This window comes from Diospyros lotus, chromosome 12, assembly GCF_014633365.1.
Source record: "Diospyros lotus cultivar Yz01 chromosome 12, ASM1463336v1, whole genome shotgun sequence".
Taxonomy (NCBI): Eukaryota; Viridiplantae; Streptophyta; class Magnoliopsida; order Ericales; family Ebenaceae; genus Diospyros; species Diospyros lotus.
In genome coordinates, this window is record NC_068349.1 from 283,388 (window position 1) to 296,923 (window position 13,536).

Genomic DNA, 13,536 nt, shown 5'->3' on the forward strand with positions numbered 1-13,536 from the left:
TAATTTGACAGTTTGGAACGGTAAAATTAAATTATTTTGCTTTTTTTCTTTATCCGTACCCAATAATAAATAAGAATAGGGCAAATATTTATCATATATATTGGGGGCTCAAAGTAATAATAAATAAGAATAGGGCAAATATTGATCATATATATATATATATATATTGGGGCTCAAAGTCTAGTCCACATGTTTGGAAAGCTCTGTGTTTTTTTGTTTTGGGGGGGGGGGGCTGTGTGCTTTGGCAGGTGAAACAACATGAAAGCAACCCTTTACCCATAGGCGTCACAAGTACTGTGACTTGGATGGATGTGTGTCTCCCCTCGTCACATTAGCAATCCACAACACAACGATCAAACCCAATGAAAAAATGAAATCCAAAAAGAATTCAACACATCCAAACACACCCTCTCTCTCTCTCTCTCTCTCTCTCTCCGTGTTTATTTCTACCACTGGAATTTCCTCTCTTTATATCAGAATTCCTCTTTTTTTTTTTTTTTAACACGTTTATCTCTCTCTCTCTCTCTCTCTCTCTCTCTCTATCTGTGTATAAATTGGGCATTTACCCATTCATCGTAGCTTCTCTTCTCACTTTTGGGTTCTTTTGAGAGAGAGAGAGAGAGGGAGAGGGCCGGGCGGCTCTGCGAGGGGAACACACCTATCAAAAAAGGATCTGAAACTATCAATACATACGCCAATATGTATATACATGCACAATAGAGAAAGAGGTAGATTACCCACAGAGAGAGATAGAGAGAGATAGAGCGAAAGAGAGAGGGACACTTCGAGATTTATCTTTCGCTTCATTCTTTCTATTTTTCTTTGATTTGCACTGTGTCTACTCGTTACGTGACCAGTTCTTGGAAATTATAGAGTATTCTTTTTCAAAAATTTCGCTATTAATTTATTCCAATCACTTGTTTCCCACCGCCGAGCCCCAAAACTTGTTCTCTGCAACTTCTTTCTTTTTCCTAATCTGGGTTTTCTTCTTCAGTCTTCTTCGTCTTCTTCTCTCTTTTTTTTCTTTTTTGTTTCTATATGCGTCTTACCAGTATACATTTCATATCGTTTGGGTGGTGAATTGAAATTAGGGTTTTGATTTTCTGTACATGATTGATGGTCTTGGGGTTTGATCGGATCTTCACTCGATGAAACCCTAATTCCCTTTTCTTGAACTATTAGGGTTACGATCACAAGTTATAGGAGAGCATTGGGGGATGATAGGGGCATTTCTCAGTTGAATTCTGTATACCTAGTACTGGATTTGCTGAGTGTTGATTTTCTGGATTCAGTGGTTCTTCCTTGAATTTTGCATATAGAATCTGCAAAAGATTGATGGATGTTGTTTGGCTTTGAACGGTTCAATTAGACTCTTTGCAGAACCTCGGTAGGCGGTGGGAAAATTTTGCAAGTTCTTAGATTTCAACACTATAGTATTGTTCTCTTCTACTGCAAGTTGTTCATATTTGTCCTCGAGATATGGTCCTGATATCGGTTTTCATAATGGGCAGGTGATGTTACTCTGATCGCCTTGTAGGACCAACAGAGGATCAGATTGCTGGCAACCCTTTTCATCTGTCGGTAAATCTGTTGAGATCATTCTTAGTGGCATAGAGTCGACTGGGCTTGCACTGGTTTCAGCTGCACGTATCCATCTCGACTTGGAGTAGGAAAACATTTCTTGAAATATTTGGTTCGGGGAATTTTGAGGTGATCATGGCGCAGAATTGAGCTTGAAATGAGTGCAAGGACATGGTGCATGGACGGGAGAGAAGTTTGTGTTCTGTTCCTGTGTTGGAATATCGATACGGGAAACTAGGTGAAGCATTTTTATTGGTGGAAGTTTTTCGGTTACCTGTCTCAAAGATCACTCGCAATGTCTCGCTGCTTTCCTTTCCCACCTCCAGGATATGAGAAGGCTGGACTTGGTGATACAGGCTTGCTAACAAAGGTTTACACGGAATACCTTTATTTCATTGCCTTTGCCACCTCCAGTATGTTCATTTCTATGGCTAAACTATCTCTCTTGGATCACATGGTTGGCATAGCTTAATTCTGTTAATATTGGAAAATTGTACCAAGCTTTTGAAGGTTGTTTATGCTATGTCTGGGACTTTGACTTCTGGAGGGTAAAGAAGGATGATCTAATCAAGAAAGGAAAAGGAATGAATTTAAAATGGATTTATATATGTTTTTGGTCGGGATAGAAAAGATATAGACATCTTCCCAGGATTTGTTAGTTTCTTTTTCTTTTTTTGACTTTTATTATCCATAAAAAATGTATGCGTTTTTTAAGTGACACCATTTTTCTTTCCTTTGAGAAATCAAATCCTAGTTCCAAAAATGGAGTAAAGCACCTTGACACAAAACAGAAGGAAGCATTCAGTGTTCAAAATTGTTTGTTGAATAAATATTGAATGGAAAAGTTCTGGAGTTGAGGGACTGGGAAACATCTTAACAAGATTTCTTTAGAGATGATACATTTTAGAATCTGAAATTATTATAGAAGAAGACATTTGGAACCCAGTACCTTTCTTAAGAAGAAGGCATTTGTCAAATAAAAAGACAAGTTTATTGAAGGATAAGGGCATAGGGTGGATCTTTGTTGTAATCCAATTGTAATTGGGAAAGACTTGAGTGTTTCCTCTACAAGTTCTAGCATACTTTTTTGCTTTATGATACATATTTTTAATAACTAGCATTTAAGCAAATTGGACTCCCTTTTGATCTGAAATCTTTTATAAGACTCCTCTTTGGACTTTGCCACGAGCTCTTTTATAATCTACAAGACACCATGTGTAAATCTTCTTGTTTTTCTCTAGACCCTTCTGTGAAGCGGTTTAGCAAGTATATAGCTTTCATTCTTGACTTATCAAGTATGAAACCAGCTTGATTTTCAGATGCCATGCTTTCTCTTCTTGAACTTTATATAATTGCTCGCTCAAAGTTCCATAGTTGGTTCATTAGCTTAGTATCTCTCTAACTTTCACACTTTAAACTTCTTCTGTCTTCTTGTAAATAGGTTATAGGGTGCTCTTTCTCCATTCACCAGGCATCTTTTTTATTTAAAGATTACATTAAATAGTTTCGTTGATCATAAAATGTCTTCTTCTCCTATGCATTTATTGAGATATTATTCGATTTCACCGCTTTACCACATTTTACTTTTTTTTATTGCTTTTTTACTTCTTTTGGACAAATACATCCGTAGAACATATAATTCCTATATTTTTCTGGATTGTTACAGTACCACAACATAATATTTATTTCTCCATGCCCATTGAATAGTTTCCAGAAATACTTTTTCAATCTCTCATTGATTGCTCCCTTATTTACTAGTAACTTTTGGTTTTCATATTTTATGCGCATTGGTTGGCTCAAATTCCTTGTTTTTCCATCTCTTGTTTTTTCCAATCTTTCTTGCTTTAAATGAACTTACAAATTTTAGTTAGATTTTTGTCCTGCTGGCCTTGGGCCCCATTTATTTTATGGTGGCATGAATGCTTTGGAAAATATGCAAGGCACAAATCATCAGCCTTGTTATTATTAGAAAGGAATATAATCTTCGTTGACCTCTCAATCTGGTAACTCTTTTAAACCTCGTTCAAGACATTGAAGAGGGAGAAAGAACCTAAAAATCTATGGATTTTCAGAACAATGAGAACTTCACTAATTTGTTAGCTAATATTATTATTTGTGAGAAAAAGACATCTACACCTGCTCAGTGCTGATCCTGCTAATGCAGAGTTCTTAAAGGTTAGACCGATGAGAATGATCTCACAAAATGAGTCAGGTTCATAGCCTTTGTTGGGACACTAGCTTGTTTCTGCATGATAGTTTTTCCAATATGTTAGTAATGGACATGAGTAGAGCTGAGATCTCCTGTTAGTAAGAAGTACCACGATATATAGCTTATATTTCCCCTCTATTTCATTATAACTATTAACTCTGTTGCATCTCTTGGCTTTGGATAACTATCATAACTGTAACTGTCCTCATCAGAAATTTAGTTGTCGTACTTAATGCACTTGATTCAGTTGTATAGCTTCATGGATGTTCAACTTCCTAAAAATAGTTTGTTGTGTGCTAAGTTATAGTTTATCCTACAACAGCCTTATAACTACATGCCTTAATAACTAACTGTTTTTTTGTTCTTTCATCTTACTTTTTTTTAGTGGTTATTCAAGTCAATTTAATGGTGTTGTGCCTTTGGATATGTTCTGCTAACAACTGTTGATCTTTTTGTCTACTGCGTGCTCATTTGGGTACCTGTAACTTGAAGCCATTGCTTGAACAACCTATCTCAAGTATTTACAGATTGTATTACTTTTCCTTGCATTTTTTTGTTAGCATTTGATTCTGCTCCTGTAAGGTGATGTCCTCAGTTCAAATATATATACGTATATTTTTTCAGGAGAAACACAAAGAGAAAAAGAGTAAGAAAGATCAGAAGAGCAAAGAAAAAAAAGAAAGGAAAAAAGACAAAGAGAGAAGTGATGGGAAACATAAAGAAAAGAAGGACCGAAAGGAGAAGCACAAAGACAGGAAGGATAATGATAGGGATAAAGAGAAGGAAAAGACCCTTGATGAGAAAAATACTTCAGGACAACAGGTAGCCCTAAATGGTCAGAAGCTTGGTTCTGACAACCTGCACAGGGGTCATGCTACAGAGACTAAATTTTTGCTGGAGTTGGACAAGAGAATCAGAGATGAAGGTGGAGCTAGAGAAAACCAAGTATTTCAGAGTAATACTGTCATAGATCAAAGGAGCATTGAATATCCAGGGGTAGTTGTGGAGAGAAAAATTGGCTCAAGTGAAGGGAAAGAAAAGTACAGGAACAAGAGAGAAAACCGAGTATTTCAGAGTAACACAGTCACAGAGCAAAGGAACGTGGAACATCCAGGGGTAGTTGTGCAGAGCAATATTGGCTCAAATGAAGGGAAAGAAAAGTACAGAAACAAGAGAGAAAATCGAGTATTTCAGAGTAATACTGTCACGGATCAAGGGATCGTTGACCATCCAGGGGTAGTTATGGGCAGCAATGTTGGCTCAAATGAAGGGAAAGAAAAGTATAGGAACAAGAGAGAGAATCAAGTACTTCAGAGTAATGCTGTCACAGATCAAAGGATCGTTGACCATCCGGGGGTAGTTGTGGAGAGCAATACTGGCTCAAATGAAGGGAAAGAAAAGTACAGGAACAAGAGAGAGAAAGGAGTCTTTCAGCGTAATACTGTCATGGATCAAAGAAATGTTGAACATCCAGGGGTAGTTTTGGAGAGCAGTATTGGCTCAAATGAAGGGAAAGAAAGGTACAGGAACAAGAGAGAAGATGATAAGAATGTTAATGGACAAAAGAACAAAATTGAGGCAATGGGTACAGAAAATGCTTTTCTTCGTGATTCCAATGCAATGAGTCAGAAAAGTGTTGGAGTGGCTGGATCAACAGACAAGGATGACAATAAGCAGAGGAAGAAGAAAGAGAAGCATAAACATGAGGATACTGATAGTAAAGGTGAAAAAAGCAAGGACAGGGACAATCAGAAGAAAAGCAAATCAAAGGATAAAGGCACAAAGAAAGAGAAGGATAAGGAGGAGAAAGCAAAGGGGAAAGAGCCAAATAAAGAGCAGCCTTTATTGAGAGTTAGCAGCAAAGAGGGCATGGATAGTTGCAATATTAAGCATCCAAATCTTTTGAAGGAGAGCACCTACAATGGAAATCTTGGCAAAAGAAAGGAGCTTGAAATTAATGGATTTGTACATGGTGAGTTATTTCCTGTACCATATAATGTTCTCATTGCATTATATCTCTTTTAGTGTCCTATGCTTAGAATCATGAACCATAATGTGTGCTCTTCACCCAAGGAGAGTGATAGAGGCATTGCAGTGCTTTGATGCTCCATAACCAAGACCATGCATTCTTGGGGGCGCCTGGTTACACCCTTTTCCAAAATTTTGTCCACGCTAACTTGAGGTCTTGACATCCTGAAGTGCCCTGATTATTTTCTCTTTTTTCAAAAATTTTGTCAACCTGAAATTAGATCCACCACCATCCTGGATTTTCAGACTGATATTTAGTGTTTGGCTTCTTGGTTTGACTTTTTTCCAGGGATATATTGTGCTTCCAGATATTAATATTTTTTGGGTTAATATTACCATGTAGTTTACTCTTTCAACTTTGTCACAGATGATGACATTCTGCCCAATAAGTTGCCTAGATCCATGACTTCCTCTCATCAGCCCGTTGAAAATGGGAGGAAATTGGAAGCAAGCAAAAGTACTATCCTTGATTCATGTGGAAAGCAGGCAGTAGTAGTCACCAACCATGAGGTGGAGGTTAAGGTTTCTTCTGGTCACCAAATCCTGCATGAGAGAAAGAAATTAGAACCAAATTCAGAGTCTGTCTGGCTTGCCTCAGAAAGGCAGCGGGCAGCTAGTAGCGGCAAGATAGATCAGGAGACCAAGATTAATGGTGTGCTAGATGCTCAACAAATAAATGCTTGTTCAAGCAAGCCTGTGTCCGCTCCTTTGCGGGTGAAGGAGAAAGTTGAAGCATCTGCCAAGCTCGCACATCGCGACTCTAAGTATCTGAGCGAGATACTTTCTGTGCCTAAAGTGGCCGAGTGGTTGGATTTTGATGACCAGGAGTGGTTGTTCAGCAGGGATAATTTCCGTGAAGAGAAGGAAAAAGGCAGCAGGGGCTTGGTTGATGGAACACCGCAGGTCTGGGCAGAAGCTTTGACAATAGAGACAGCTGACATTACTGCTTTGCCATATGTTGTTCCGTACTAATCGTCCTCCAAGCTTGCTTCTCTTTCCCTTCCTTGGGGGAGTTTAGAGGTTTCCTAACTGCATTTTGATTCCGTATTCTCATCCCTGGTCCTTTGCTGATCTATTATGCCCCATTAACTGTGATTGCCGTCCTTGTTCTGATTTATCTGTCGTTGGGCGTGGAGTCGGATTCAAATTGGTTTCTTTGCTTGTGCTCCTCTGGGTAGGTATATTTTTGCAGTTGTGTTGGGAATATTATGGATGGGACGGTGGTGGTTATCTGTACTGATTTATTCTTTGCAATTTGAGGATGAGGAGGGTATTGATGTGGTCTCTATTGCGCCACTCCAAATTTTGACATTGTAAAATAGGGTAATATATGAAGATTATGATGGTGGTGATGATGATGATGATGAGTGTATATTTCTGAAAGAAAATATAAAGGAAGCACTGTCATTTGTTTTTTGACCATCCTTTTCACTTTATAACTATTGGTGCCCTTCATTTTAACGGTGCCCTTGCTGGTTGATGTGCCGTTCTAGTCACTAGTAGATCAGTTGGTTTATTATTATTATTATTATTATTATTATTATTATTATTATTATTATGCAGTTTCACTAAATTTATTTTTTCTGTTCAGCTGTAGCTACCTTCAGATGGACCATTCCACTTGTGCTATTTGTGGGACCTAGACCTTGTGGACGCTAAGAAGAAAAAAAGGAGGAGGAAATAACTGGGAAATTATTTTCTGCAACATAATGAAATTATATATATATATATATAAACACACATTTAAATTGTGACAATTAAGCCTTCGCATTTTAGGCGAAATTTTAATGCCGAGTCTCCTCCATCAATACCTATGTGAGGATAGAAAAGAAAAATATGATTTATTATGTCATCCATTTAAATGGCATGACAAGCGTTCAAATTTAAGTAGATCTGTGCGCGCGCGTCCTCCATCTCATGCCACAATTTTATACAAACAAAGCCAAGCCTTATGAAGCTAATGGATCGCAGAAGAGTTTGCATTACTGATGATGGTATGTGTGGGTGTCTGGGTGATGAAGAGGCCAAGGCACAACACTCTCTGAAATTTCAACAGCAAGAAGGTAGCATATATGTAAGAAGTAATCGCTGCCAAATTTGTTGGCAAAGACTGCAAAGCAGAAGTGGAAAAAATTAAATTGACATAAACCCCTTTCAACTACTCCAAACAAAACTTGGAGCAAGACCCACCACTATTCTCTGAATCATTTGTGAGATGGGCTTTATGAATTTTGTCTGTGCCTGTGCCACAACCTGAAGAAGACCCCTGAGTGCTGAAGAAAGAAAGCTTTAGTATGCCGGCAATCACGGAAGCTAATAAGATTCAGCCTCCAGCTGCAGGAGAGTTGGGGATGCTCTGCAAAAATTTTGCTCTAGCTGCAGGGTCAGTTGAAAAGCGGCCCAAGACAGCAATTGTAGCGGTACTGCTTCCAAACTTCTCGATACCTCTAGAGATCATACAAGTGTGGTTGGCCTCTACCACCACCATTACATCTCCGCCAAGCAATGGTGAAGCTGTCTCAGCTATTTGTCTGGTGAGCCTTTCCTGTACTTGGAGCTTGAAACCGTGAAAATGCACTATCGACTGTAAAAGAGACTTCCCAATGGGGCCGACTCCATGAGTACACATGTGGCCTACATGCACAACACCGTGAAAAGGAAGTAGATGATGCTCACATTGGGACCAGAATGGCATGTTTAGCTCTGACTGGATGTCTTGGCAAAAGCTCAGACCCCCACTGGATTTAAGAGCATCTGCTCGACCAAGAACAAATCCATTCAGTTTCATCTCCAAATTAGAGTTCTTAAAATTCATTAGCCACTTCACAAAGCGAGTAGGAGTTCCTAGAAGCTCATTCCGTAAGGGGTCTTCACCCAAGGACTGAAGAATTGAAGCTACAGCGGCAATCATTTCTGAATTGGCCGGTTCCACCTTAGACATAGCTTGAGACGGGCACCAACATCTATCAGCAGACTCTTTTGGATTGGTTTTCTCAACTTCTATGCCTCTGAATCTCAGGAGACTCATAAAATCATTCCAAACGTCGCCCTTATCATTTTCAAAAACCCCCGAACCTGAAGTAACTAGCACTTTTACAAACCCTTGGTGACTTGAGTCAAGGAAGGCTGATTCAAAATTTGGGAAGTGAATGTGAAAGCATTGGAGAATGACAGCAACACCTGTTGGCTTGATTCCATGCTGCAGAGCAGAGCACACTTCATCTGCTAGATGCTGTGGGTTCTGTAGCCTTTTTGCAAAGACATCAGCCACCCTAGACAGCTTGCTTAGGCCTACAACCCGCTGCCCAGATGGTACATATCCAACATGGCACTTAACCTGGAATGGAAGCAAACAAGACTCACAATACGAGAAGAGATCAAGATCTCGAACAATAACAAGTCCACCCACTCCTCCAGCATAACCAGTTCCGCTTTCCAATCCCGCTTCGGGGAATAAGGCACCTTGGACAATATCCTTCACCTTCTGCTGGTAACCTGAAGAAGTAGGAAAATGCATTTCAATCACTGAACTAACTAATACCTCCAACTGCAACTCAATATAGAGACATTAAGTTACAGGTATTTGTCTGCATCTGATATTCACATCAGATTGAGATTATTCACTTCTTATCTCTTTTACCTTAAAGTTTTTTCCATAAAATTTGTGAGTTGCAGAAAGCACAGCAAGCATAGAGATTATGCTGCCGTCCTACATGGACAAGGTATTGAGTGAAAGGGCAATGACATTACCACCTCGGACTTGAAGCAAACATAAAATGTCAAAGCATCTTGAGAAAAGAAGATGAAACCTAATATAATGAATATTTATGGGGAAAAAAGAGGGAATACAAGATTAGTTTAGGCTGCAAGCACCTCCAACAAAATCATTATGATACCACATGGACTTTTATAAGCTGAAATCCAAATGGAAACCCCTAAAAAGTAGAAACAAGCACAAATATAAAATAAATATTTTGGATGGTGATTAAAAATATATATATAAATAAAATATTTTAAACAGACAAGGACCAAAAGAACAGAAATTTTAAGTTGAAAAAAATTAACAATGTGACCAGGGTGCCTGTCAGCACCCAGCCACGTGGTTAGCCTTGCACAAAATCTCCAATTCGGGTTCAATACTGTTGCACTAGTGGACTACACAGTGTACCATGTAGTCTTCTTTCATGGTAATATGGCCTCAATCCTTGCAGGCTTGTTCCTTGATCAGAATAGGAAAGGAAAACTGATACACATCCTAAGCAAACAATGCATAGGCCAAACTTTGCCAACAACATATTACATAGGTTTTTCTGTATATACACACAAGTGTACTATTTTTCCTTCCTCTGTTCCTCCCATCATTTGATTTTGTACTTATTATTTTCTCACTGGTAAACAGACAAAAGGGCTACAAATGTGGAACCCCTCCCACCACATAAACTGTTCTAGGCAGTCCTTAGATCTCCTTGTTACCTCTTCTGGCATGATTACTTGATAGTAATATCTATACATGTTTGTAGCAAAAAGAGAAAAGTAAGTAACCGTATCTAATTGACCTATTACAGCAGCACATGCTACTTATAGCCACTGGCATGGAATTGTTTGATGTAATAATATTAGAATTCGACCATCTCTGCATGCATAAAGCTTACCAGTTTCTAATAATGTTTCTGCAACAAGCTTTATAGCAAGCCCAAAACTAAGAGCACGTATATAACAACCAAACAACCGCGCATATAAAAAGATTTGGCCACAAAACAAAACCATAGGATCCAATATTCCAAAGGAATCTCTATCCGTAAAGAAATGTAATGTGAAAGAAAGAGAAAAGTGGCACCTCTGGTTCCTTCTCGAAGGGCCTTGGCAACGCGAAATGGGGTCTTCCTAAGACCTTCGCGATTGACATCTTCGCCCAAACCTTGCAAAAGAACCTTCACGGCAGTTTCAACGGCCAGCGTCTCTGGCTCAGCGCAACCTCCCAGTCCAAGCTTCACTCCATTTTCTAGCTCCTCCTCAAAGAAGTGCCCCTCATCCAAAGCGCCCATTGACAGAGCAAAAAATCAAATACTACAAATTCCACACGCCGACCCAAAAACACAAAATCAAATATTCACAACAACAGACCAATTCAAAGGAATCTTACTACTAAAGTACCCAAAACGAATCAGTCAAAAAGAAAAAAAACTCAGAAAGTTTTAAGCACCCAGATCCAAAACAACACCAAAGACACAAACGGGCTTCAGACCCAGAAAAAATGATGAATTAACAAAAGCGCCAAGATGATGACGATGAAAACGTTTAAGGATGAGGGTATGGGGGCGAGAGAGGGCAAGGAAATATTGTAGGCATATACGGAGATGCAGGTGCAGTGTTTGCACAGATAAATGAGGGGCGGGCGTTGATCATTGGAATGTGTGGAGGCCTTGTTTCCTTATTTAGGATCCCTTTGTCATCGATAAGTGGGACCGATTCAATGAATAGGCGGTGGGGTTGAAGAACGCAGGCCCAAGCCGTGGCTCGGGTAATTAGTTGGTTGTTGGTCCGAGTGCCATCGCTTTCATGGATTGCGCTTTTCGCCGCTTTTGCTTAATGCCAATGGAGATGATGACGATGATGATGGTGCAGCAGGGAGCGCAGGAGAAAGCGAAGGAGAAGACATCGGGGCCATGGAAGAATTTGACTCCATACCAGATGGCTCAACTGAACCAAAGTTGGCAAAAGCACCACGAAACCAGAACCCAACCAAATCTTTTCTTTTCTTTTTTTATTTTTTATTTGTAAATAATATTGATAAGTTATATATTTATTTATTTAATAATTCCACCAAGACCCAAAACCTGATTCCGAATATTCGAAATCTCCAAAGAATAAACCAAATTTTATGTATTTTATAATTCATTTTTTAATACTTTCGTTTTAAGCAACTTTTCTCAGTGTAAATGAAACCAAAAAAATAATTTTTAAAAAAAATAAAAATAAAACGTGAGAGAAACTCCAAAATAAAAAAATTGTATGGATGTTTTGTATGTATAACTTTTATTATAAAAAATTATAAAAAGTATTTCGAAAAAAAAAAAATTCATTATATTTATTAAATTTTTTAAAAAGAAGTTATATAACTTCTTATATTAAACTTTCAAAATAAATTTATCTATTTTCCCTTTAAATATCTTTGTTATGGCATGGAAAAATCAAAAGAAAAAAAATGAGAAATGATAAAATCTTCAACTCACCAAGAAGTCGCTTCGTTGCGAGCTGATAGCCGTAAGGCGGCTAGATGATAGCCGCAAAGGCTAGCCGCGAAAGCCAACCACTAGGTTGCCTCGTGGCAGCCTTTGCTGCGAGGCCAAGCTGTCTCGCTGCAAGCTCAGTCCGCGAAGCCTAGTTGCCTCGCGGCAGCTTTTGCCGTGAGGCCGAGCTGCCTCACGGCAAGCTCAGGCCGCAAGGCCCAACTGCCTCGCGGCGGCTTCGTGGCTATTTCCCCTTATTTTTGTTAAATTTGACCCATTCAGTAATCAACATGAGTCAGCACTCGCCATCCTTGAGAATTGTGCCCTATAAATACCCAGTTATAAGACATTAATGGGACTTCCAACTTCGGTAAAATCTAAACATTTTGAATGCAACTTTACTATTTTCGTGAATAGACATTAGAATTCGAGACTAACTTTGGCATCGGAGGGTTTTCGTGAGAGATGATTTCCGTGAGCCTTCTAACCCATTTTTTGAGTATCAACAGGGTCAAATCTTTACGGCGAACCTAGTGGTAAAGGCAAAAGCTCACGGTGAATCTAGCGATGAAGGCAAAACATTGTGGCAAAATCTTGTGGCGAAGGCAAAAGCTTGCGGTGAGACCTAGCGATGAAGGCAAAATCTTGTGGTAAGAGCTAATGGAAAAACCTTATGGCAAAATCTTGTGGCGAAAGCTAGTGGCGAAGTCTTGTGGCGAGAGCTAGTGGCAAAACCTTGTGGTAAGAGCTAGTGGCGAAATCTTATGGCAGAACCTTGTGGCGAGATCTTTATGGCGAGCATCTTAGCAACAAACTCCCTTGAGGCAACTTCTCTTACGGCATCCTAACTTCACCCGACACCGAGCTCGAGTGGACCCCACATCATAAATTTTAATTGTTGTATTTTGACAACAACAATTTGGCGTCGTCTGTGGGAAACGCAATAAAAGGCCAATCTTAACACAAGATACTGAGAGGGACAAGATCAGCCGATTGGGCGAACCCACCTGACCTCGCCCGAAGGAGCACTCGTACCAGAACAAGAGCCACGAAAAGCCCCCATCAGGTGCACTATACAGTATTAGAATTTTTAGTAGATCACCTTAACAACGAAATGCGTTTAGGGAACTTTCCTGTACTCAAATGCAACCATACTACCGGACTGAGAGGCATAAAGCATTCATAACAAAGAGATGCACATGTAGCTGGATTGAAGAGATATGCGACAGGGCGAGAGAAGCAAGTCCCACATGCAGCGCCTGCTAGTCAGGAACAACACTCATTTGGGCAATCTTCAATTCCAAATGAAAATCTCATAAGGACTTCAAGAATAACTCCACTCACAGTCTTACTCTCAGATTATGAACTATTGCGGAAGAATTTTGAGGAGTTGAAACAACAAAATGATGAACTTAGGATGAACAATAAGGAGAATATGAGAAGACTATAGGGAGTCATTGCTTTGTTACGTGAACTAATGCCGGACAT

At 39.3% G+C, this 13,536-nt stretch overlaps 2 protein-coding genes across 3 annotated transcripts; one reads left to right on the forward strand and one right to left on the reverse strand.

Annotated features, from left to right (window-relative positions):
- The first annotated feature begins 541 nt into the window (after positions 1 to 541).
- On the forward strand, positions 542 to 7,240 carry LOC127786688 (uncharacterized). 2 transcript variants are annotated; one of them, XM_052314267.1, is made up of 4 exons: positions 542 to 1,387; positions 1,512 to 1,951; positions 4,415 to 5,762; positions 6,186 to 7,240. In XM_052314267.1, exons 2-4 carry the CDS (start codon positions 1,877 to 1,879, stop codon positions 6,788 to 6,790), a joined length of 2,028 nt encoding a protein of 675 aa, XP_052170227.1. In that variant the 5' UTR covers positions 542 to 1,387; positions 1,512 to 1,876; the 3' UTR covers positions 6,791 to 7,240. The 2 variants fall into 2 exon arrangements, with proteins under 2 accessions (XP_052170227.1, XP_052170228.1); XM_052314268.1 differs by having other exon boundaries at positions 542 to 728.
- Positions 7,241 to 7,860: 620 nt separating this feature from the next.
- Positions 7,861 to 11,516, reverse strand: LOC127786689 (GTP cyclohydrolase 1-like). The gene is made up of 2 exons (XM_052314269.1): positions 10,656 to 11,516; positions 7,861 to 9,313 (listed from the first exon to the last, which is right to left on the reverse strand). The coding sequence occupies exons 1-2, from the start codon at positions 10,861 to 10,863 to the stop codon at positions 8,142 to 8,144; spliced, it is 1,380 nt and encodes a 459-aa protein (XP_052170229.1). The 5' UTR covers positions 10,864 to 11,516; the 3' UTR covers positions 7,861 to 8,141.
- Positions 11,517 to 13,536: the final 2,020 nt, after the last annotated feature.

Bases quoted from the DNA above. Each gene is read 5' to 3' on its own strand.
- LOC127786688 (XM_052314267.1), top strand. From the start codon at position 1,877: ATGTCTCGCTGCTTTCCTTTCCCACCTCCAGGATATGAGAAGGCTGGA. The intron at 1,952-4,414 runs GTTTACACGGAA...ATATTTTTTCAG, and splicing joins ATACAGGCTTGCTAACAAAG to GAGAAACACAAAGAGAAAAA. The intron at 5,763-6,185 runs GTGAGTTATTTC...ACTTTGTCACAG, and splicing joins AATTAATGGATTTGTACATG to ATGATGACATTCTGCCCAAT.
- LOC127786689 (XM_052314269.1), bottom strand. From the start codon at position 10,863: ATGGGCGCTTTGGATGAGGGGCACTTCTTTGAGGAGGAGCTAGAAAAT. The intron at 9,314-10,655 runs GTGCCACTTTTC...CTACTTCTTCAG, and splicing joins CCTTCGAGAAGGAACCAGAG to GTTACCAGCAGAAGGTGAAG.